This window comes from Pezoporus wallicus, unplaced genomic scaffold (assembly GCF_028554395.1).
Source record: "Pezoporus wallicus isolate ANWC-B61680 ecotype Strahan unplaced genomic scaffold, APGP_CSIRO_Pwel_v1 contig_7506, whole genome shotgun sequence".
Taxonomy (NCBI): Eukaryota; Metazoa; Chordata; class Aves; order Psittaciformes; family Psittacidae; genus Pezoporus; species Pezoporus wallicus.
The window spans coordinates 2,045,642-2,072,214 of NW_026637546.1; the positions used below are offsets into that span (position 1 = coordinate 2,045,642).

The 26,573-nt window shown below is 35.4% G+C and overlaps 1 protein-coding gene across 1 annotated transcript in view; it reads left to right on the plus strand.

Moving 5' to 3' along the window:
- Nucleotides 1–26,573, plus strand: part of FCHO2 (FCH and mu domain containing endocytic adaptor 2) — an 85,523-nt gene that overhangs the window by 38,417 nt on the left and 20,533 nt on the right. Inside the window, exons 9-17 of the mRNA XM_057406116.1 lie at nt 5,135–5,179; nt 6,972–7,044; nt 10,855–10,879; nt 16,919–16,973; nt 20,076–20,254; nt 20,829–20,840; nt 21,248–21,272; nt 22,192–22,234; nt 22,903–22,997. Of these exons, the coding sequence (XP_057262099.1) occupies nt 5,135–5,179; nt 6,972–7,044; nt 10,855–10,879; nt 16,919–16,973; nt 20,076–20,254; nt 20,829–20,840; nt 21,248–21,272; nt 22,192–22,234; nt 22,903–22,997 (552 nt within the window). The remainder of the gene's footprint in view (nt 1–5,134; nt 5,180–6,971; nt 7,045–10,854; nt 10,880–16,918; nt 16,974–20,075; nt 20,255–20,828; nt 20,841–21,247; nt 21,273–22,191; nt 22,235–22,902; nt 22,998–26,573) is intronic.

Sequence of the window (26,573 nt, forward strand, 5' to 3'; positions counted from 1 at the left end):
TTATTTTGTATCCATATGAATGCTTGAGAATAGGCTTCCTTCTTGGTTCGCATTGTTGTCTTGTCATAAGAGCAAAGGAAACCTTGATGCTTTGACTGTAATACTGCAGACTATCATTATGATCATCATTACTGCAGTATGGCAACATCTAGATGGTCCTTTTCAGTGCTTTGGGCTACCATTTGGCGGGGCTCTGGAGACTGCTTCAAGGATTACTTCCGTCCCCAACATTCACAACATTTCTTAAATGTGAAACAGCTGCTTTTCTCACCTTGGATGTTGCAACAAACAGTGAATCTGTGTGTACTTGCTTCAGAAATTTTGGCCATGATAATCTTCCAGATTTTGAGCTGAAATCCTTGTTGGTATTAAGCCTTTGTCTATAATTCAATTATTGGGCACAAGTCTGTTAGAAAAAACTTTCCTGCCTTGCACAGGCCTGTTTAAAAAGCTTTTCTGTCTCATAGAGGTAATGCATTCACCTTAAAATCTTTGTGTAGCTATTACAAAAGTGATACCCGAACATGAACATGAGTTAGTATTCTTTGACTGCATGTCTATATTAATACCTGCCTGGCAGTCTCCATTAACACCAACACACTGGGAGTTTGGGAATTGGAAAGATAGCTGTTAATGGTAGTTCAGAGAAGAAACATTTTGAGGATTTTTTGCAGTGATAGTGCGGATGCTTTTGTTTCCATATACAGAAATACAACGGGCAATGCAGGGGAACTAGTTCAGAAAGCATCCAAATTCCATATAGATGCTGTGCTTCCACAGCAGTATGTGGTCACAGTACACACTTCTGGCTTGAATAGAGTAGTATTACCTCTTGGGCACAGACATCTGCCCACAGGAGACTCCAGCTGTTACGTAGGCTACCAAAAGCTCGTCACAGCTATCCTGTTTTCTAAATTGGTTCACCACACAATGCCACAAAAAATGTCTATTTCTGTAATGTTATTTTTATTTTAAAATACTACTCCCCAGGCAAAACATGGTATTCTTTAGAGCAAGCATGTAGAGAACATATGTCACAAAACAAAAGTGTAAGAAAATTAAAAACTGCTACAAATGTCAATGTACTTCCACTCAAAAAGGCAAAATGTATGAATTTGCCTTTGCTGCAAGCAAATAATGCAACATGTGTTATATTGGTGGGGGTGAGTTATGTGCAAATTTTACAAAACCAGCAAACATCTTCAGGCTTTGGAGGAAAATGCTGAACTTGATTTTTTTTTTCTTTTTTTTTTTAATGTTTCCAGATTCATTAGGGACAGCCACTGGTGTCTTGAACTTCTGAGATTCCAAACGGTGAAGGGCCTTATAGAAATATGAGCTAAGTTAGGAAAAAACAAGATAGGATCAAGTGATGCTTTTGAACTACAACAGATTCGCAAAATTTATTGTAAGAAAATGCTGTTTTCATGATTGTAGTTTATCTTTCTTGCTGTAAAGCAGCTAATAGATGTTGGGGGAGAAAAAGGTGTATTGTGGGAGGAGAAAGTACTCCAATGATAACTGCTCTTTTTGGTGAAGGATAAAACAAGCTACTAGGTATCATTAAGAAGAAAGTGTATTTAACATTTCCAAGTCAACTTCATATACCTTAGTGAAAAGTGGAACCTGGCTTACTGAAATTTTTGCACGGCTTCCACCACATTACTATCTCAGGTAATTCTTGAGTAACTGAGATTTTTCAGATTGCATTTTATAGTCTTCCCTATGAATAGATTGTTGCCACAGTGTAAACCCTTTTGGAGGCAAACAAGCCTTTGTTAAACCTAATTGATAATGCTAATCTGATCTTCATGTCTCTGTATCTCTTTCCTAAGCATGAATGTTTGTATCTTCAAATAGAAAGCTTATCAAGCTGTTTAAAAAAAAAAAAAAAAAAAAAAGGACCTTCAAAGACAAGTTAGAGTGTTAGAGAAACTTGGATGTGGTGTTAAAATCTCTGCTTTCTGATTGTGTTAGACTTGAAAGTTGAAGATACTGATCTGAAATGAGGAGGAATATTTATTTTAATCATTAGTATAAAAGTTTTAAAAGTCTGAGGATCAGTCTTAGTAGCTGGAAAGGGTAAAAAACCCATTGTATTCTGCAAAAGCTTGAGTGTTGTTTTTCTCTAAAAATATGTTTAAGTCTCTTGTTTATAATTTTTTCCTCCTGTTTTTGTTTTGGAGATGACTACTTGTGGTTGGTTTGGCTTTTGTGTTTTTTTCTTGCCCAAATGGGAATATGTATAGAAGCAAGAAACAGAAGTAGTTGAATCCTCAGCAAAGTGATGAAAAATGTATTGTCCTGAAGTGTAGTGATGAAGAGGTAATGGATTTGTTCTTCAGCTTCTGTGTTTTATGGTGATTTTCTTGCTCAATGTATTTTGAACAATAGACTTTAAATTCCTAAAACATTGAGGAAATCAGTGTGGGGATATAGACATACACAGTTCTCTAAATCCATTTTTCTGGATTCTTTGTGCTGGTTTGTGTTTCGTGAGTTAGCAAAATATGCTGATCTTTTTTGGACCATCCTGGCTTTATTTTACTGTGAATTTAGTGGAGAGCAAAGAAGAAAGGATTTTAAGACCAGCTTAAAACACCCATGTATTGACAGTATTTAGTAGCGTGCGTAACTTGTTAGGAATTTGTATTTCGTCTTTTTATAGTGAATAATTAGACTTGGTTTTGGAAAGCAGTTTTTACTAGCAGGTGTGTTTGGGTGCATGAATGAAAGCAATTTCTGCATTTGAGGTTTGCACAATTGCTTTGCTTCCAGTTTATTTTAATTGAAGTTTTCAAGATTTTAAACTCTCACCTGAAGTAGCTGTATAAGGGGCGGAAGGACAGATTTCGGCTGCCTTGGAGTATTTTTTTTCCCGCTCTCTGTAATGTGCTTATATATAACTCCCTAAAAATGATTATGGAAACCATGCTAAGACACATGAAAAACAATGAGGTGGCTGATGGCAGCCAGCATGGCTTCACTAAGGGCAAACCATGCCTGATGAATTTGGTGGCCTTCTATGATGGGGCTACAGAATCGATAGACAGGGGCAGAGCAGTTGACATCATTACCTGGCCTTGTGCAAAGCATTTGACACTGTACCACACAACATTCTTGTCTCTCAATTGGAGAGACATCAATTTGATGGATGGACCACTCAGTGGATAAAGAATTGGCTGGATGGCCACACGCAAAGAGTCGTAGTCAATGGCTCAGTGTCCAACTGGAGATCAGTAACGAGTGGTGTCTCTTAGGGCTCAGTGTTGGGGTCGACCCTGTTCAGCATCTTCATTGGTGACATTGACGGTGGGATTGATGTGCCCTCAGCAAGTTTGCTGATGACACCAAGCTGTGTGATTTGGTTGATACGCTGGAGGGAAAGAATGCCATCCAGAGGGACCTTGACATGCTTGTGAGGTGGGCTGATGCCAACCTTATGAAGTTTAACCATGCCAAGTGCAAGGTCCTACACCTGGGTCAGAGCAATCCCAGGCACAGCTGCAGGTTGGGCAGAAGTGATTCAGAGCAGCCCTGCGGAGAAGAACTTGGGGTGTCAGTCAATGAGAAACTTAACATGAGCCAATTTCAGTGTGCGCTCGCAGCCAAGAAAACCAACCATATCCTGGGCTGCATCAAAAGGAGCATGACCAGCAGGTCAAAGGAGGTGATCCTGCCCTTCTACTCTGCTCTCATGACACCCCACTTGGAGTGCCATGTATAGAGTTCTGGTGTCCTTAATGTAACGACATGGAGCAAGTCCAGAGGAGCGCCGTGAGGATGATCAGGGGTCTGGAGCACCTTCCGTATGAAGACAGGCTGAGGAAGTTGGGGCTGTTCAGCCTGGAGAAGAGATGCTGTGTGGAGACCTTCCAGTATCTGAAGGGGGCCTATAGGGATGCTGGAGAGGGACTCTTCATTAGGGACTATCGCAACAGGACAAGGGGTAATGGGTTTACATTTAAACAGGGGAAGTTTAGGTGAGATACAAGGAAGAAGTTTTTTTCTGTGAGACTGGTGAAACACTGGAACAGGTTGCCCAAAGTGGTAAATGCCCCACCCCTGGCAGTGTTCAAGGCCAGATTGGACAGAGCCTTGGGTGACATGGACTAGTGTGAGGTGTCCCTGCCGATGGCAGGGGGTTTGGAGCTAGATGATCTTCAGGTCCTTTCCGATGCTAAGCATTCCATGAATCTATGAGTAATAAGTGCTGTGTCACAGTGGTGGCATGCTAAACTTTGGTTTTTGTTCTGTGGATACTGTTGCAAGCAAACAGGGCAAAATGGTTATTCTTTTAGTGTGGGCTGAAGTAATGGCACCTGCATGCATGTGCTCTCAGTTTTCTTTGTATTTGCACAAGTGCTGGTCTGATTCTGCCATTGCCTGAACAAGGTTGTACAGAAAATAATTGTTTTCTGCAAGTTTGCTCCTTAAAATGGCTCATAATGGCTTAAACAAATTCTAGGCCTGGGCAGATTGAAGAAAGATTAGAACTTCACTTTGCAATGACCATTGACTGTCATCTTCTGTAAACTGTAGTGGGAAGCCGTAATAATGCATTTATTTAGATACAGTACTTAACTATTGTTCTCTGTTTGTTTGTTCTGTTTAGTCTTAATGATTTCTTAAGATTTTTTTCTTTTAACCTTCATATTGCTGTGTTAAAGATTCTGCATGCCACTTTTAAATGGCTATGAAGAAGAAACAGAAGAACTGACAATAAAGTTAGCGAAAGTGCGGATCTGAAAGTTAGGGCCATAGCTGTGCTTTTTTCCTTTTTTATTTTTTCTTTATATAGCTCTTGTTCATAAAAAGATAAGTTGAAAGCTTTAATTTAAAGATACTATACAATGTTTGCAATTTTGAATGAGGACACCAATTAGGTGTTTCGTGTGGTTACAGTAACATAGGTAACTGAGTAGTATTTGGACAGTGTGCACTAGTACTTTGTTTTTTCAGTATGAAAGAATGAAAATATTTAATGATTTGTTGTACATGTATGATTTTGCAATCTGTTTTACCATTGGCAGGGTTAATTGTGCCTTTCAGATACCACCTAAAGATTTATAATTACGTTATCTAGTATTTTCAAGAAATATTGATAGCTTATCTTCATTGTAATTTCTTTAAGGCCCTATTGAATTTGAAGAATGTGACACATCCAGTGCTGTTGAAGGTGAGTTGTTGTAGCATAGTTATTTATGTAAGAATGCTGTGGGTAAGGACCTAAAACTGTGGAATGAGGGGCATTGAGTGTTTTTTAAAGTAGAACTTTAAAGTACTCCAGTAGACTAAAAAAAGCAGTTTTCCTTTTGAGAAACTTCAACAAAAATAAGACTTTATGCTCAATAAGCCTAATGGAAAAGGTCAGGAAATTTCAATGTTTCTTACAGAATATACTTTGGCTAGGACCCTGTCTTTGCAGAGGTTTGGATTTGATTCACTTACGACTGTACTGTAACTTAATTTACAAGTGTCTAAACATGGCCTAGTCTCTTTCCATTGTTACCATGTTTTTATACCAAGTTTAATGCAGTGTTATGGTCACAGAGCCTTTCTTTCCTGGCATAGCTTATTTTGCTTAGGGATTGTTTTAAGTGGTTAAGAACTGCTCTATATGCATAAGCTATGTATTTACTTTTAGGACAGAGGAGCTGACAATATAGCTATAGCAGCCGACAACTGTTGTCAACATTGCATCTTAGACGTAAAATTTTCTTTGACTGAAGCAGAGAGGATCCATTTTCAGAAACTATTTTTGTACTCCATTTGTCATTGTTTTGGGCTACATAAGTCCCAGAAAGAAAATAAATCCCAGACTAGCATTTAAAAATAATTTTAGAATATTATTTAGACAATGTAATATATGGATGAGTTTAAAAATACCTGTTTTGAAAAGTTTTCAGTTATTTAATATGTAAGAGTGTGCTGCATAATGTATTTCTGTAAAGGGGAATATAATTATTTTTATTTTTTAATGATGTGCTTGAATTGTCAACTTCAGGTTGTTAAATTTTTGAAACCAAATTATTTCCACTATTTTGCTCGAAAGCATGCTGTCAGGAGTATCATGCATCAAAATGAAATTGTAGACTAGTTGGATCAGTCACTTGCACTTAGTCATTTTAGTCTGGCAGTCTACTTTGCTTCAGCAAAAAGATAGGGATAGAAGCAGACGTGAGTGCAACTCTGATACAATCGTTAAATGTATTTTAACTTTAGTACATTAAACGGGTATAAGAGCAACATTTTTCTTTCTTTTTTCTGCACTATAGTTATGTGTCCGGTGCTAAAAATGGGGAAGCAATAATAGAGTTGAGGCATGGTTCCAAACTCAGTAAGAGGAGCTAGCCTGCAAGCTGGCTAGAGCGCTGAGAAATCATAAACTTTGTATCAGCTGGAAAGCAAAGAGACATTCTCTTTCTTTACATGACCAAGACCCTGCTTCTTAAGAAAGACAGGAGCTTGCAACTGCCATAAACATGCAGGGAAATAACAGGGTGTTGAACTGTAGTAGCTGTGGGAGACAGGGTTCAGCTTCTGGTCCAAGTACATAGGCTATTCAGAATTAGCTGGAGCAATAGCTCCTGTTAAGTTTCTGTGAGCAGAGTACCTGTCCTCAAAATTGGTAGTACAGCATTTTATTTTTTTTTTTTTTTTTTTTTTTTTGTTGTAGGGGTGAAGTGACAGTCTGCATACCCAACTTGGAGAGTTGGATGTAAAGTGCAAATTAGTTTCATAAGGAGTTGTTAATGTGTTGAACCATACTTTAATTTACTTTTTGATGGGTGCTACTTAACAAATTGAAATAATTCCCTTAGTTTGGCTCCATATGTGTATGCACTGTTAGATTTTTCTATCGCTTGTGGCAGCATTTGAAATGTATGCTCTTTGGTATGTACCCATGTTTGACACTGCTAAATACACACATATCTCTGATATTTAAATGAAAGCTCTTTGTTCCATAGGGGTAAAACCACGGAAGAGGAAGCCTTTTGGTTTATCAGGAATAATGAAAAAAGAAAAAGATACTGAATCTGTGTAAGTATATTTCCATCCTGAAGCCTTATCCTGTACTTTACTGTACTGGTAAAAGTATAGGTATAAACATTAGTTGTTGCTTAAAAAAAAAAAAAAAGGGTTTATAGTAGAAGTTTACAATGCTATAAATGTGAAAACATCAGTTATTAAGACTTCTGTAACTAAGGATTTTAAAGAAATAACATAAATGTATTCTCAGTAGTCTGCTAATGTTTCATCCTTTCCTGAGCATAGATTAGTAGTTCTGCCTTGTATTACAGATGTACAGTATAGATGTGCAGATGAACAGTGTGGATAATGTGATCCTCATGTGTGCTCCTAATAAAATAATAACTCCATACATGGAAAAAGTGCTGGGTGCCTGTGTTTGCAGAATTGAAACTTCAGTTATTCTTTTATTAGAAAAAACTTTTGTGTACAGTATTGAAGGACAGAAAAATACTTCAATGTTTTTTCAGTACATCATGTGCACACTCATTTTTGAAAGTCCATCTCTCTAAGTGATGTTTCAGCTATACCCTTTGCCATATTCATTGCATGTGGTCAGCCTCCCATGAGTTAAAACTCTCCAAAAAGTGACTTTGAATCAAAGTTCTTATAAGATGGACTTATTGCTGTCTGTGTATTAGTAGTTGTGACCACTATGTTCCAGTGTATTTTTTTCGCAATTTCTAGATGTATTATCTCAATAGAAGCATTTGATTTAACATAAAAATAGCCTACAATTTCACAAAGTTAGCAGTACAGAAATATTCTGAGAGGCAATATCTGTTTACATACTTTTAAAAATTACTTTAAAAAAATCTGTTACCAGTTTTATTTTCTAATATAATGCTGAAAAAATAATGACCTAAGAACTGCAGGTGCTAATTATTTGCACATATAAAGTGCCTCGTAACTATTTTTTCTTTTAATGTTTAATTTTGAGAGTGATGCACTTCTAAACCGTGCTTTTTCTTCTCCGTTATGATGCCTTTAGGGCTCTAAACTGTTGGGTTTTAAGTCATTCCTCTCTGTTTCTGCCCTTTCTGTGATTTAGTCTTTCCCCCACCCTCTCTTCCGTACGTTATTAAGCTGGAGTAATTGGTGAGAGAAGAGTTGTATATAGTGTGATTTTGATCAGCAGTAATATGAGAATACTATTTTGTTACAAAGAATTGTTTTTTCTGATGAATGTTTAATTTAAAATAATAAAATACTATAAATATTTTAAGACATCCATGTTTTAAACAGCTTTAGTGCTCTTTCTTAAAGTAATTAATTCTCTCTGGAAAGTTATTTACTATACTTTTTCTGTGATGCTAAACAGCTGTAGTATCAAACAGCAGCAAAAACATACCTTTGATTATTTACCTTTTGTGTATTTTATTTAGTAAATTGCAAAGGAGTGATTTTGATAGTACTGAGTACTATTATATGATTGAACTCTGTAGCTGTCAGCTTCTCTTCAACGAAATAATTGAGTTGCCACCATATGGGTTATTACTTAGGATAATCTCATGTTATGTATGCTATAAGTCTTTTTACAAACCAGGCATCTCTTTCATCCCAGGTCTGTGACTCAATATATCCTTACTCAGAGATCATGTTTTTCTTTGACTTACAACACAAAGAAAATTTTGTTATGCACTGAGGGTGAAAACTGGCTTCTACACAATGTGAAATAGTTTCAGTCTTTATATGCTTACCTATCGTAGGACCTGAATGCTTTTCTTAAATACATTTACAGTTCTAAAATACATTTACAAATACATCTTATTTAACGTTGAAAGGTGGTATTACTGTTTCTCCTCCAAAAATTTGGTTTTCATGGCACAGTGATGTCATGAGAAAATATAAATCAGCTCAGATACTCTGAAATAGAAAAAAAAAATTGCCTTGCTTTCAACCAGTTGGACTGAAATTTGATTTATACTGTTTTGTTTATATATATACAAACAATACAAAAATTAGTAGGTTCTTAGGTCAGAAAGAAAGAAGTATGACAGCATGATATTGACCTGAGATATTGGTCATTTGTGGTGAGACATTTGAACAGATTGCCCAGAGGGAATATGACATCTTAAGTAACACATGCCACAGGCTTTTATAAAGATTCTTGCATTAATCCATAACTTGTGAATGAACTAAAATATCACAAAGAAACAACAGAGGATTCATTATGTTGCTGGAATGTTACTGTGTCCTAAAATGCATGACCTATTTTTTCAGTCTTAAAAGAAAGATCATACATCTAGTGATGTAAAAGCACATCTGTCTAATACCTGATGTCCTCATTCTCCATTTCACCAGCATCTGCAGTCTATTGAGTTTTCCTTTGTATCTCAAGGATGGATTCTGGGAGGTTCTGTTGGTGCTCTTCTGTATGATACTAGATCTGCCATTACTTTTTGAGATCGATTAGCTCACTAATGTTGAAAATCTTCATTATGGGTTAAATTACTTCCATTGTGGTTTGCCTCACATCTTTCAAATTTCTTTACCTTTATGGACTTCAGACTGTCTTGTCTGCATACACTTTTTTAAACCACATGTCAAGAAATCAGTTTGTTATCTTTTGCGAGAAGTCTAATACTTTCTCTTGGAGCTGTAAAATAGCTTTTAAAGTAGCTTTTTCTGTTGCTGTGAGTTCAGTTTAGCCAGCAGAGGGAGGTAAGATGTAAGTCAGTTATAAACTTGGTTACGTATATTTTCTTTAGTGTGAGGCCTTTTAGAGGATATGGGATCCTTCACCTCACTGTCAATTCCTTAACAGGCAATACTGAATTTCGTATTAATGCTGCCATGGTAGCAAATTTTTGTATATTTTTTTAAATGACGCTGGAGTTTTTATATTTAATATGCTTAGGCTTTCAGAGAAGATGAATTAGATTTAAATACATTTTGGGGGAGAGGTGTCCTCTCTTCTCTATAAGTGCAGGTTTTAGTATATAAAGTCTCTGTTGTTCAGTTACACTGGCATTTCTGACTTTGTCAGGTTGCAAATTAGAGGACTTGTATGCCACTCAAGATTCCCACATTCTGTAAGTGTAATTGCTTCTGCTTTTTGCAGACATCGGGGAGAATCAGTGTTGTTTGTTTGGGTTTTTTTGTTGTTTTTTTTTTAAATACTGCTGCTAAAATCAAAGTTATAGTGGAAAAATATAGTACTTCTGAGTAATGTGCTTGTAATCGCTGCCTTTAAGCTGATGAGGTTTTTGTTTGTTTTAAAAAGTGCTTATTAGGAGGGTACTATTACTGTTTTTTTCATCATCTTCTAGTGCTTAACTGCAACTGTGCTTGACAAACATGGACTAAGAATGAAATTCAAAAAAAGGGAAGCTCCAAATTCCTCTAAGAATAGTCGTAATTTCTTTGGAAACCGGCTATTGCCCAGAATGTTTTGCGGTTGCATGTGGACCATTTCATTAGGATTGGTGACTTCTACTTAATGTGCTCATCTGCCACAGTGTTAATATATATTGATTTAGAATACAGTGGGGCACTCCTGGCTTTGCATGGTTGGAGTCTTTTAGGTTGGGTTTGGGTTTTTTTCACTGTGACATGAGCTTGAGTTTTTCACCATTTCTTTTGAGTTTTTCTTCTGCAGTGTTTTGAGCATAAACTTTCAGCTTTTATTTAAATCTCACTCAGTTGAATGTGGATTATTTATAGTGAAAATATTAACGGACTCTGACAAGCAAAACAGTCAATTGCAATGTTTCAGATTAATTGAAAATACTAAAGGAAGTACCAGAACTGTATGAATAAAATAATTTGTGCATTTTATAATTGTATATTTTCCTTTTTGTTTGTTTGTTTGTTTCCTAGGGAGTGTCCAGATGCAGACTCAGTTGTAAGTAGACTTCTTTCCAAAACAAATGCGTATGCTAATATTATCAAGCATGGCAATCTGATTAAACTTATGTACTGTCCCTGCAATGCATTATTTATCTGATAGAGGATTTATTGTTTTGATAACATAGCTGAAGTGTTCATTTTGCTCAGTACATAATCTTTAGCAATATATACAAATGTGTCAGTAATACACCTATCCTTCCTAACATTTTAGGTTTTAAACAAGGTGTTTTTACTGCAAGTACTTGCTACTTCATTTTCCAAGTTAATGGTTGGCTAATAGGTTCTAAAAAAAAAAAAGCTTCAGTTTAATGTGCACCCAAATTTGCATTATGATATTCATTTGCTTACTACTGTTTCCTTTGAGAAATCCTTCTAATATCAATGGAGTTCTGCTTTATCACTGGAAATAAGAGTATAGGAATATACTTTTTAAAATATGGCCTTAAATGCAGTATTTCTAGATGCACTTCATTAATGGCCTGGTTTTCCTTGCTGTCAATTTGACCTGTGATACATCTTACAATTTTATTTATTAAATTCAAATAAGTGACAGCTGCAAATTAAATTGGAATGTTAATACTTTACTTTCTCAACTGGGCCTTTTCTTTTTATTTAAACCTGTATGTTGTCTTAAATTAAACCTATCTATAGGAAGATTGCATCTACCTATAGCTATATTAGCTAGTGATTTGTAGAATAATTTCATTGACTTTCTGTAGACTGTTTTTCAGTTCACTTATTTAGATGCCAATTATATTAAACAATATAAGTTTTCATGTTCACCTATTGTGGGGATTTTCTTCTTTACATTTAATACCTGGGAGTTTCGGTACCTAATATTAAATTTTCTTTTAAGAAGTATGGTTTGAATAATCTAGTAGAACCATTTTTCTAAATAAGAAAAATTAAGTTTGGCACAAAATAGAACTACGTGTGTAAGAACAGCCTGTAAGCATCATCAGGAGAGTTATTTTGTCTTGTGCAGAGTCATCTTGACTTGGAGCAAATTTCATTTCTTGGGTGTATTTAAGGTAAAGTAACTTTAGAAATAGGCCTGTAATTATCAGGCTTTTCATGGAAACAGTGTCTTTTGATAGTTCAAGTTGAATCACTGGAGTGAACCACAACTGAGATTGGCTTGCAATGTTTATTTTCCTCTTTGCTTATTTTGGTTTCTACATTTTGTAAAAATAATTAGTTCAAAAAATTTGACTGTAAATGTATTTGACATTCTTTCTGGCCGCATGGGGCAGACCGTATGATCTTCTAAGTTAATTGTTCTGCCTAGATGTAATTTATATTTTGTTAAAAAAAAAAATCAACTTGCATAGTGTTCAGCAACAAAATTAATACTTTTATTGTATTTTTTTTATGCCAAGTTTTTTATGACTGCATTTGAATTTAAAATTAGGTCTATCATTTCTTCTTGCTTTTTACAAGTAACAGTATTATTCTGAATGGTACAGTGCTTTTAATAGCAGAAGCCATTAGTTATTCTTGTGAAAAAAACTATGTAGCATGCCATAAATAAGATTCATTTCAAAACTTACAAACAAGCACCCCAGAGTGCTTTATATTTTAAATTTGGTGTCCTCTTTTGGAAGATCCTCTTTCAGATGCTTTTCATTTGGGTCTTATTTTGAGATTCCCTTTCTCTTTAGTTTTCCAAACTTTGTCTAAATAGTTATAGACATCGATATTGTTATTTCTGAGAATTTGGTTTTTATGAATCTTTGCAATAAATTACAAATTTCAGGAAATTAAACTTAGAAAATTGTTACTGAAAAAAAAAATTGAAAGAAGTTATCATTTGTGGTTGATTGATAGAAAGTTATGAGGACCAGTCCTTAGAAAATTCAGGTTGTTTAAAGTTGCTATGATTTTCGCGAGCTTTGGTCACTCACAGAAAAAGTGTCTGGCTTTTGTATTATTAACATGATCTTTTTTTTTAAAGGTGGCTTTTGTTTATTTGTCAAGAATTCTAATTGTGTGAAAGGAATGTAAAAGATAACCACTCTAGAATTATTTATAATGATAAGCACTGATGTAAATATTGAAATTTTAGAATTTAAGGATCCGATAAGAACTGAGTTCAATACTTTTATCTACCAGTTCTACATAATATTATGGATCTTTGAACATGCCGTGTGTAGTCAGTATTATTAGGGCCTTCTCACTAGTCCAAAATGTATAATGCAGTGTGTTCAAACTTGTATTCTCTGTTTCCAGAAGACAAAACAGTGAGATGGCCCTTAAAAATGTCTTTTGTAACAAAATGGATGTTCTCAAATTGATTTGTGGCAAGCCATCTGCTTACGCTCATCCTTTCTGTAACTGCCAGATTGTATACATTGAAAAATGTAATGCATTTGAATCAGTTGTTAATATCTGTCAAATTCTGTAACTGCTGTAAGAGGTTTTTATGTGTAGGAATGCAGCTGTGAACTGAGAACTGGTATTTGTTAAAAAGGTTAACCACTTCAGTAAGCAGTCTCTGTTTAAATATAGATGACAGTATGTGTCTTTAAGTTTTAAAATTCCTGTGTTGCTGTGTGTCAGTCTACACATGTAATGTCGATTAAATGAAGCCTTCATAATTAAGAAAAGTAGAAAGTTAACTGTGTGTACACTAGAAAAAAATAGCAACTGAAGTCTAGCTTAGTGTGTTTATTACCTAGAAAGCTTTTCTAAAGGCAGAACCCACTGTCGTTTCCCGTGGGTGTGCCCTGTCTCTATGGCCCATAGGAACATACGAGCCCTATAGAAACTTTTCCTCTAAGGAAGCATTTACAAGGTTCCTCTTATGTCCAGTAAGATCTGAATTTGGATTGCAGCCCTGACCTTGGCTGGGATACTTTTAGATCTGCTTACTTAAAAGATGCACTGCTATACACAACATAGTATATAATTTGGTAACTAGGAGTTTGGAGAAGGGAATAAGAATTAGTCAAATAAATGTAAATGCCTTCGTTAACAACAGATTCATGAATATGTCTGTCTCTCAAAATGATATGTCCTCTATCGTTGTTATAAAGTGTAAATTAGTAAATAAAATTCTGATGTTTCAGAAAACTGAACCATTAATCAGTTCAACTGTTCAAAATATTGAAAACATTATTCTAAAATTACTACTTAATCTGTAACATTTTGGGATACCTTTTTGCTTGCCTTTGACACAATCTATCTTTGTAGATACAAAGGTAAATTCAATATCTCTTCCAGACTATTCTTCTATTGGTTTACACAAAAATATAAATTGATGAAAGCAGAAGGTGTTTTAAGAATTATTATAAATTGATACAAAATTAATCTGAATCATTGACAAAAGTGGAAATACAAAGAGGATGATTTCCGACTCTGTATACACTGTGTAGTCAGGTGTTTTAAATAACACCTATTTAAACTTTAGAAGTGGGGGGAAGTATAAATTTAGTATAAATTAGTATACATTTCTGCACCTTGTTAGAAAAAAAGCCTGCTGAAAAAAAAGGCAAGGAATTTTTCAGTTTCTGTGTTCATAACTTCAGCTGTAAAGCATCCATCTCTGTTAACATGTACATAACTTTGACTTTTAGTCTGAGTTTATGAATACAGGCTACATGGTAAATTGCTATTTCTGTAGAATAGATGAGCCAAATATTTTTTTTCAAGATCAGAAATAATTAACATGAAAATATTAAGAAATAAACTTAGTATTTTAAGAACTTTAAGATTTTAGTACTTTCTAAGTATTTACTTTATCCAAGAGATTAGTTAGTAAATTAAAATAATGCAATGAAAATAACTTCTGCAAAGTTCTTTCACAATTTTATGTCAAAATAGTCAAATTTTCCATCTATGTTGTGCATGCTATGTGTGCCCAGTAATAATATCCTTTACGTATATGGCTCAGCTGGAGGAAAAACTAAATGTTGTATATTTAAAGATTTTTGTTGGTTTTCAATTCATCTTAACCATGAATGATCCTGATCTATTTAAAATTGCCCAGTATGACAATTAAAATAATTTCAGAATTCAGAAGTTACAGTATTGTAGGAAAATGTACCTACCCTCTAGCTATGTTTTTGTTCTGTTTACTTTGATGTCAAGTTTCATTAGTGTTTTTTGGTATATAAACAAGGTCAGCCTGAGGTCAAGCATAGCTAAAAACTCTGATTTGAGCAAGTAGAGCTACGATACTGGACCTACTCTTATGATTTTTTTCTTTTTTTTTTTAAATTAAAAAACCAAATCAAATAACTGTGCAGTCCGGATCTTACAGCTATTTCAGGAAATTGCATCTGTATGTTCCATATTTTAAGGTTTGTGCTAAAAAATCAGATCTGGCCTTAGTTTGATGTGCTATTTAGTAGCGTACAGTATTACATCTCCTGTACGGGATTGTATTTCTTACTCTTTTTACTAAAAATATTTGTTTAAATTCATTCTGTTTAATTCAGTAAAATATCAGACGTCTCATTTATGATATTTGCAAAGGAAATAGAGGGAAAAATACCTTTTTTGTTTATATTTTCTTCTGTAATTCAAAAGCTCTTCAAAGTGACTATCTCTTTAAATTTAATTTCATATTTCAGCTGAAGTGGTTCCTTTCTAGTCCACTTGAAGTTTCAAGTGGAAGTTATTGTATCTTGTGTCCCTAGCACAAGAGGGATGTATACCTGCTCAAGTGGGTCCAGAGGAGGGCCATGAGGGTGCTCATGGCTGTGGGAGTTGGACTTGTTCAGCCTGGAGAAGAGAAGGATTTGGGGAGACCTTAGAGCAGTCTTTCAGTACCTAAAGGGGGCCTACAAGGAATCTGGAGAGGGACTTTTTTCAAGCGCATATAGTAACAGGACAATAGGGAATGGCTTTAAACTGCAAGGGGGTAGATCTAGATTAGACATTGGGAAAAAATTCTTTACTATGAGGTGAGGCACTGACACAGGTTGCCCAGAGAAGTTGTGGCTGCCCCGTTCCTGAAAGTGGTTAAAACCAGGTTGGATGGATCTTTGCGCAACCAGGTCTAGAGAAAGGTGTCCTTGCCTGTGGCAGGGATTAGAACTGCATGATCTTTAAAGTCCCTTTCAACCCAAACCATTCTATGATCTTGTGCCTTATAACAGCAAAGTATACTTTGGTCCTACTGTATATATAATCTCTATTAGCTAAACTACTTCCCAGTACCCAAATTCTAGAACAATAACCTGATTGGTACACTAAAACAAATCACTTTTTTATATGAATCTTGTAACTTTTATGAGAAACTTATAACTGGTGAAATCACTGCATCTTTCAGCCACTTGAGTTGTGAATTTTTGTAATAAACTTACACGGCGTCTGAGCAGTCCCTATGGACTAACTCTGGATACACAGTAATGTGTGGATTTTTCTGTCCTTATTAGCTTAGAAAATCCAGGATGGGTGTAGGAGATATGTAAAAGAAGCTTTAGAATCCAATTTTGAGCACTTGCCATGTAAGTTTCAACCATGCCTTTTAATTATTGTGGATATTCTTTGCTAAAGCAACAGTGCTTACTGTCTTTTCAAGAGGAGAGGAAGTTGCAACTTGTATAATCTAGAATGCTTTTACTCGCGTATTAAAGTGTTGACTAGTACTTAGAAGAGGTTTTGCTCCTGCATTATCAGAGACTAAAGTAACTTAGCTGAGAGAATTAAAAGTAGAAACTGGGAAAATATTTGGTGCAAGAGAATTGTAGGCTTATTTAACACTCGGCGGTAAAGCTAAAATGTTGCTGTTGGTTCCTTTTCATGGAATACCAGTATAAGCAGATGCATTCAAACTTGCCAGTTCTTATGGTAAATTTGGAGGTTGTTTTGTTCTATTCTATTCCTGAAGTATCTTGTGACACTAATTTTGAACTACTTATCATAACTTGAGATAACTATAATAATGAATGGTTAAGAACAATTACTTTAATGAGCTGTTGTAATCAAATTTTAGTTTATCAATCATGTAAATCCAGTCTGATGTAAGAACAACTTGAAGGGTTTTTTCGTTATTTGTCATGATAATATTTTCTGTTCTTGTTTTTAGAACATTCCTGATGTAGATGATGAAGGATACAGCATTAAACCAGAAGCAACCCACGATATCCTTTTTACTGTTATTGTGCTAAGTTATTTGTTATTGCAATTTTTTGGAGACAGGAAACACTGACTAAAGTATTAAGTAAAGGAAGATGAATGACACTTACGCTTATATTCCAACATAAGAAATTTTCATAGTTTTTTCAAAATGTGCAGTTTTCTTAGATTTTGTATGTATGCAGATGTTAAATATTAGATCAGCTGCCTTGAGAACTTTAAGAGAATGGCTTTTGTATGATAGTAGAAAAAAAAATGAACAAAAGCTTTAATGTGAAAATCTTTCTCCCTGAAAAGTTCTGTGACAGTTTATAAAGTAAAGATTGTAAACTTTTTTTAAGTAGAGTGGTTATCTGTTCTATACCTGCACCTTCCCACTTCTTTATAGCACCATTAAAAAGACTGGGAGCTCCAGCAGTCAACAAATAAAATTTCTTTTCCTTAATAAAGTAATTACACCACATGCTGTTTCTAATTGGTGCTTCTAGCTTTTACTGTGTTTTTATTAATGGCTTTGATATGCTGAATAGATTTTTCTCACGAGTTATTATTTATGGAGGCTCATGATTCTTCTTTGCTCTTCCTTCGAAGGAAAAAATTCTTTATATTCTTCTTTTTTCCTCCCATCAGAAACAGAGAGAAGCCCTACCTAAGAGCTGGGAATAATTTCTGTAGATCTAAGCAAGCCTAATATATCAGTAAGATAGCTCATCTTTGAAAATCTGTTCACTGAATTCTGTGGGTACTGCAAATAAAAGGTAAACTTACGCTTTGCAATTACCATAAATTTTGAAAACTTTTAAGCAGTAAACAGCACCTTAAAGTGAACAAGTCCATCATCATAGCTTCTCTGTTTTCATCAGCTTTGCAGAATATGCATCTATTGCCCCCAGTAAAGATACCTGTACCAATAAAAGCAGCTCCTTTTTACAAAATTGATATAAAAGTGACAGAGAAAATGAACAAGAGCCAGCTGCAGTGTGCTCTTGCAGCCCAGGAAGCCAACCGGGCTGCATCAGAAGGAGCGTGACCAGCAGGTCGAAGGAGGTGATCCTGCCCCTTTACTCTGCTCTTGTGAGACCTCACTTGGAGTATTGTATGCAGTTCTGGTGTCCTCAACATAAAAAGGACATGGAACTGTTGGAACAAGTCCAGAGAAGGGCCACGAGGATGATCGGGGGACTGGAGCACCTCCCGTATGAAGATAGGCTGAGGAAGTTGGGGCTGCTCAGCCTGAAGAAGAGAAGGCTGCGTGGAGACCTCATAGCAGCCTTCCAGAATCTGAAGGGAGCCTATAGGGATGCTGGGGTGGGACTCTTCATCAGGGACTGTAGTGATAGGACAAGGGATAACGGGTTAGAACTTAAAACAGAGGAAGTTTGGATTGGATATAAGGAGGAAATTCTTTCCTGTTAGGGTGGTGAGGCACTGGAATAGGTTGCCAAGGGGTGTTGTGAGTGCTCCATCCCTGGCAGTGTTCAGGACCAGGTTGGATGAAGCCTTGGGTGAGATGGTTTAGTGTGAAGTGTCCCTGCCCATGGCAGGGGGGGTTGGAACTTGATGATCTTAAGGTCCTTTCCAACCCTAACTATTCTACGATTCTATGACTTTTATCTGGTTCTGAGAGGGGCATTATTTCATGCTTTGCATATATTTAGGAGAGGGAGAGAGGAGTGAATAAAATTCATGCTTTGTAAGTTATTGATCTGGGCATCCTTTTCTACATTATGCTTTCTGTTGTGAAACAGTAGGAAAAGCGATACACTCGGTGAAAAAGCTTAGTGATTTGCAATCCCTGTCAGCCAGGTACTTCAGCTTCTGAAAATCTTTACCAGATTCAGGAATTCATCAATTCTCTTCCTATTTTTTTCCCTCAGCTTCCAAGAGTGAATATTTGTTCTATTGATTGGAATTCTTCAGATGATTTATTGGAGGAAATTATTTAACCATAATGGAAGTTAGTCTTAATAAGTCCAGTCTTAAGTGTTGGAAGAGCATTTTACAAGAGCTGTCTGATTCATAGGAAATAAATCTTGAAACTTGGTGATAATTTCCAAGACCAGAAATGTTTTGATGAAATGAAAAGTGACTTGTCTTTGAAGCTTACTTTTCTAGGTATGATCCATTTTGGGAGACAGATAAGCTGTAAGATGAAGACATTTGACTTCAGGGTTTCTTTCAGCTGAAATGGATTTGGAATGTCTTTAGGGTTCAGGTTTAATTTTTGTCAGGCAATAGTTTGAAGATATTTAATACAAATGGCTGGTATATTTCCAAGTGAAAATAGCAGAAGCAAGTTTTGGAATGTGTGTGCTTCTCCTAGGTGATACAAGACTTTTAAGTAAAGGAACATTTTCAAATTCTTTTTTGTCAAAACAACTGTATCTTTTAAGACTCAGCATAGGTCTTTCAGAACTTTTCTTCAGTGCAGCTCTTGTGCATGTAAAGAACTAAGGCTAAATTCATCTGCATATTTTGATTGAGGGCTGAGTTATCTCAGGTTTTTTTTTTTTTTCAAAGATGATAGTTTTAAGGAACTGACATTCAGTTTGCTGTGCAGCCTTCTGTGTAACTTGCATCCTTTCTTGCAGAAATTTTAGTGTCAGTTTACAGAAGAGGCGAGTAAGCGAGTAATGCTGGCTGCCATTTCCTCTGTTGTTAATGCTTTGTACAGGTACTGTGGGCATTTCACTGCTAACTGAAAAGGCTAGGACTTTCCTTCACATGGTTTAAAAGGATTATTGCATTTTTAGTATGTGTGTTAGAGTCCCTGGTTTTGTCTTAAAAGTCATAAATTTAACATGAAGAACCGTTGCTACTGTAGTTATCTAATTTATACTGATGCCTTCAAATATGCTGATAATTCAGTTTTGAACATAGTTACCTTTTAGAACAGAATACCATTATGAAGATGAATGAAAATTTTAACTCTTGAGTTACGAATTTTGGACATTGGGTGTATTTGAAGTGTCTGTATAACCACAGAAAGAGGTTAGGCAGCATCATTTATCTGTGGTGTTGACATAATATGAGCATTTTGTTGAGTGTAATTATGAAGTGGATTAAGCAGATGAACTTGAAGTATTTCTACCTTAACTGAGAAAAACATTCCAAAGAGAACCATTTCTATTCAAGCAGTGATTCTGATTCTGAAGATGATGAACCCAGAAGGTTCCATGTAGAAATAAAACCTGTCCAGCCAAATAATAGCTCTCAATATACTGTGCCTTCTTTGGATGAATTAAAAGTATCTATAGGGAACATCACTCTTTCTCCAGCAATATCTGTAAGTGGCTTTGTTCCTGGTATTTTTAATGTGCAGAACAGTGGTAAAGAGTCTGTACTATAAACGTATGTCTTACTGTTCAAAATTTATTCTAGGTTAAAGTTCAGTGATTCTGTTTTTTCTTGTGTACTAGGTCATCTTTGGTACACTTTATTGCAGTGTAACATTGAGTAATTCTCCCTTCTGAGATTTTAACTTTCCTTTGAGTCTTGGGTGTGCTCAGTCCTTGTCTTTTTGCTGTTGCCACCCCAAGACATTTGACTACATTGTGGAGTTAGCTGAGCATACTTTTAACATAGTCTACTTATTAGTATTCAGTAATATACAGAACTTTAAAACAGAACATATAATAGAGATACATGTAACATTTACAGTGCAGTTTTATTGATGTATTCTGCCAGTCTACAGAATGATTACCCTTTATATCATGAGATGGTATTACAAATAAATAGTAGTAAAGTATGGTAGTGCAATGTTCAGATCAAGGTAAGAATGGTTCTGATATTAAGAAAATATTGTGCATAATATATATAAATAATAATGATTTTTTTTTTTCCTCACATTTTGAAAGCAGAGACACAGTCCTGTAAGTACAGTATGACTCTTTATTCACGTTTTTAAATTAAACCCAAGTAGGTGTAATATGTGAGGGGAGTCACTGGGAGAACGTTAGGAATGTTTCTTTTCATATATACCATGTGATATATAAGCTGTTTAATTTTACTGTCCCAGCCTGTAAAGGGATTTAGTAATACAGCTCCCTTTGGCAGCTCCCCAGTGTTAATTCCTGGCTTGCCTTACTGGTGTGGCAGGTGTGCACTGGTTGCTCTGTCTTGACTTATGTTCTGGTCCTCTGCAAGCTGAGAATGTTTTGCCTGGCACTGAAAGCAAAGTGTCTCATAGAAAGTTAGTGGAAATAAGAACCCTGGGACAATAGACTATTTGATTTGACAGTAAAAGAATTTATTCCTAATTTTTTTTTTCCTGTTTCAGGCACAAATGAATCAAAATTTATCCAGTAAGTATGAATCTTTAACTTTTAGTCTATTTATGTTAGTTTTTTAACATAACATCAAAATAGATTTTTTAATTGTTGAAGAAATAAACTTCTTAAATATCTGTGTATTAAATAAAAAGAAGTCTCATGTCAGTTCTAGATACCTGTTCTTTTCCAATATACTTGGGTGTTCCCTATTCTGATAAACAGATGAGTTTGGCTGTGACAGTGATAGGGGACATATCCAAGAGCCAAAGGGAGGACTCTGTGGAAAAGGCTACTGTGGAAGTTCTTAAAACCCTTCTACCCACTCAAGTTTAGTATGATCCAAAAACTAGCAAAGCACTCTCTCTCTGTTTTATAGTCAAACACATAAAAGGTGGCTCTGGAGACAGAGGACAGAGCATTAGTCTCTATGCTGTAGGGTTTCTTCCAGTGGGAAATCAAGCCAGATTTGCTGAAGAATTATATTGAAGTAAGCAGTATAATTCAAGAAAGACATTTCAAGTGAAAAACACTTCCTCCAGAAATGCATTGCTTTGTGTAGTCCTCTCTTATTGGAATGTATTTCAGGACTACCTGAATTTGTATTATGAAAAAAAAATGCATTTTCTCTTTGTCACTTTAAAAATTCATAATTAGTTTTGAACTGCAACTGTTAATTATAGAATTAACTAGGTTGTAAAAGACATTTAAGATCAAGTCCAACTGTTACACCAGGACTTCCAAGTCCACAACTAAGCCATGTCACTGAGGGCATCTACACTGTTTTTGAACATTTCCAGAGATTCCACCACTTCCCTGGGAGGCCTGTTCCAATGCCTTACCACCCTTCCAGTGAAGAAGTCTTTTTAATGGTTATATTCTCTATCTTCTTACCATGAAACTGTTTGTTTTAGATTGTCACAGCTTTGGCAATAATACTGTGTCTTTTGTTTAGGTGAAGAATTAACAAAATCAAAGCTTTCTGCTCCAACTAATGAGTAAGTTCACATTTAAAATTCTGTCAGAAACAGTTTCATGAGAATTTGGTCTTATTTTGATACAATACTCAGAAATTCATTGGAAATATCCTCTGACTGCTGTTTTAATTCAGGCATCTGTTGCATCAGAAGGAGTAAATTATGTAACAGTGGAGGTTTCTATTAATTTGTTTCCCCTTTCTAATGTACTTGCTTCATTGTCATCCGTCTGAATTGTTACTTATAATGACATGATTGCAAAATACTGGGTTTTATTAAAATCTTAGGTTTTAAATAAGACAGCTTTAGTTTTTATCCTATAGTATTCCATGGTAAAGTGTTTAAGATTACAAGCCCCATATTTGGACAGGTCTGTATACATTGTTTATAAATGTATATACAGAAATACTTGAATGTCTCTTTAAAAATTATAATCCTTTAACGGACATTATTAAGTACGTCCACACACAAAATTGCATCAAGGTGTCAGTTCAGTTAGTCTCCTTATCAGTTCCTCGACCTGCCGTTTGTAAGTACGTCTTATTTTTGTATGCAAAGACTAACTGATGATGAAGAATTTGTCACATTTATCATGTTTATTATATTATCAAACTACTAGCAAAGTTGTATTTGATATTTATTAATATCTACATCTTTCATTTATATTCCAATTGTAACTCCTAATATAGAAAGATGAACAGTGACCTCCTGGCATGGGACCCACTTTTCAGCAGTTCTCTTGAATCTTCCTCTTCAGCTTCCTTGGCATCCTCATCCTCCTCAGGTAAAATATTTTATAGTAGAAAACATTTTGTCTATATACATCAAGGTGTTCTGTTGTTGCTTTTTTAGTTATTGCAAGGGGACATGCTTAGACTATTGAAAGAATTTTGTAAAGCAGTATACTTTTATTTTCAGTCTACCTTCTGTGTGTCTGTTTTCCAGCCTTTCCTGTCTTAATGTAGAGACTCCTCCCACATGCCTGAGAAAGGAATTGTTCACTGTTTCTTTTAACTGTGTGTTTATATACCAAAAATTATAATAGACCTCCCTTTGTTCACAGTCATGGCTTTCTAGCTGTTTTCCTCTATACATGTATCAATAGGGGAATTCTGCAAAACTAAAGTTAATTCTTCTCAGCCTTAGTAATGTCCTTTTAGCAGCAAACAGTATTGCTGTGTAACCCTTCAGATTTTAAGTAGAACTTACTCGTTCATTATAAATTTGTGTTCCTTTAAATTTTTATTTTTAACAAATCTAGCTTTTGAAAATCATCAGATTTAGGTAACCAGTCATTTCCAATCTATAGCATATTTAAGGATAAATTATACAGAAACTTGTATTACTTGAATATGCTGAAAAGAAGTTGTACTTTCCCAAAAGCTGTTTTACTAGCTTTTGGTCTCATGTTAAGAGTCTGCAGAACAAGGCCAATGACACAATTTGGCCTTGTGTCATTGGCCAAATTGTGGTTGTTACTGTATCCAGTTGTTCGTGGCCGGAAATTCAAAGCAGGAAAAAATTAGGAGATGCTGGTACAGTCCTTCCTCTGCACAGTTCTGCTGCCTTCCTACCAGCAGAACTGTGGAGAAAGTGGTCTCTAGTTTATGAGTAATGACAGGTAATTGGGATCTGTAACACTCTGAAGCCACATCTTGGGGGAGTCACCTACCCAAGCCATCATATGTGAAAAAGGCTTATGCACAGACCCCTACATTTACTTGAAATTGGTGGAATATATCCTGTGAGAAAGCTGGTATCAGGCATCTGTGCTTTGGCAAACTTTATCTGCTAAATAATTATTTAAAGGATTGTTGTTCTAGGAGTTAACTAAGATATTTACACTTGTGAAATGATCCATGGAGTTAAGTAGAAAGTAAGTGTCCAAACGTATAACAAATTACTAATATGTTCTGGGGGGAAAAAAATACTGGATTGATGTAGTTTATATTGTTGTTTAAATCAAGTTCTGATGCTCACTAACCTGCACCTTATTTCTAAAAAATTGAAAAAAAATGCTTTGATCTGATTGTATTTTCTAGAAATCAGTGTTTTATCTTCAACTTGAAGGTTAATATAGATAAATTGATGCTTAAAGCTTTGAAAAATCTCCATCAAAATTTTAAATTACATGAATTAGTTGTTCTGTATGCAGCCTATCTGTGTATCCTGGTGTAGCATGTCTCACAGATTATTCTCTTTTTACTGTTGAAACATTTCTTTAGCTATTCTTTTGTAACTCTGTGTTAATCATTGAACACTTAAACTGCCCCATGGTATTTGAGCAGACAGTGGTTTATGCAGCGCAGAAGTAAACTTTGGTCATCCATGAATAGTCCTGCTTTATTAGAAGTTTAAGCTAACTTTGTTATCTTGAACAAACAAAACAGACATTTTTTTAGCCAGCTATTGATATGGTAAGATTGGTTCTTTTTATTTATCTTCCTCATTTTCATCCATATGTATTTTTAAAATAGTTTTGAACATTTTCACATTGGTTTTGGAATAGGTTTTTTAGTAGTACTTTAAAGCCCTTGAGTAATATTTAAAATATTTATTAGAAGAGGAAAGCCGTGTTTATGTTGGCTTAGATTATGCACTTGTTCATAGCAAAAGGGCCACTGTAAAGAGGACACCTATACTTTTTATCTGAACTTCTAAACATGTTGCTGGTTTTTGATTCTGTATGTCACTCTGCCATTGCTCCTAGCTTTGCCAATCTGCAAGATGTTGAGAACTGACTAACCTTTGCTTTTTATGCTTCTTTTGTCATCTACTGCGACAGGCAACAGCCAAATGCAGGGAATACTTGTGGAAAACTCCTGTTTTCCAACAGCCTGAAGACTATAGGATGAGAGAGGAAATAAACTGGTGTGGATCATGCCTTATACATATAGTAACTCACTAGATACAGGTTGATACAGATAGAATATCAAACAGGATCTCATGACTGCATTGTCTGCACTCATTCACTGGACAGCCATTTATGTTGGGCCTTCACATTACAAATATTAAGGGTAAGAAGATAATGTTTTGAAGGAACAGGATAAAATAGTTTTGATTAAATAACTTTGAAATAAATGAAAAGAAGAAAGCTAGAGTAGGACACCAGAACAAAAACACAAAGATGAGTGGAAGTTAAAGCATGACAGGGATGAAGTTGGAGGAATAAGGAAAGTAGGGACTTAAGTGCAGAGAAACACATATTACTTTTTGGCTCACTTAAAAAATGGGAAGTGACGTGGTTGGCAGTATGAATGAAGTACATGTGGTATGTGGCTGGGGTTTTTTTCTTTTATTTGTTAAGTGGGATTTTTAGCCTAGTAGAGCAGTTATTTTTTGTGCTGGCTAGTCTCATGCAGTGGATGTTGAATACTTTTTTGAATATTGACATTTTTATCTTTTCAATGTTGGTCCTAGTTTCAATTCTTCCCTTTTCCTTCAGCTACACTAAGAGAGCACAGTAGGAGCTCCTCCTCATCTACCACTGATTTGCCTGGGTGTAGAGTATGTCAGTCTTTGCTTGGACACCAGACAGATTCTGGGTCTGCAACCCCATCCTCACCAGACTTTAGCATTGGCATTTTGTGCAAATCTGGTGTTACAGCAGCGCCATCAGAGAGTACCAGTACTTCATGGTCTCAGAGTCAGTGGATTTCCTTTGCTGATGAACTTCTTACAATTAGACACACAAATGCAGACAAGAAGGAACCCCAAAGATTGCATTTTAAAACTGAAAGTGCCTGCGTTGCCTCTTCTGCTTTGCTTGGGACTTCTTCCAACAGCTGTGCTTCTGAGGATCAAAGTGACCTTTTCAATAATGCTCTATGCCGTGAACAATTATTCATTGAAGAAACTGTCACTGCTGCTGAAATTTCTTCCACATCATCTTCAGCACTACTGGACTGTAGTTTAGTGTCTTCTTGTGGTCATACAAATAAGGGTATGGCAAGCATGCATCGTGTACTGCTCTTTGCTAATAACTGACTCCAGAAAGCAAGCTTTGGACTCATTTTTCTTTTTGTTATTATTGTTAACCTGACGTTAAAATTAACTCATCTTCTTACTTAGAATGTACTAAACTGCTTGTTAGCACCAGCATCTGTGATAGTTAGAACAATGAAGTAAATATTCAGCTTGAAATAAGAAGATTTCAAATTATTCAATTAAAGGCATTGCTTTCTCTTAACTATGCAGAGCTTTACTTTTCTAGAAATAGGAATGTATTTTTGTGGGATGTCAGACAGCAGATCTCAAAGATTAAGTGATTGATTTTGCAAAAACAATTCCATTCCTAAGTAGCTTTGTATAGATTAGATTTCAGATTAAATAAGTTGAATTTAAAACTGTTCCTTTTCAA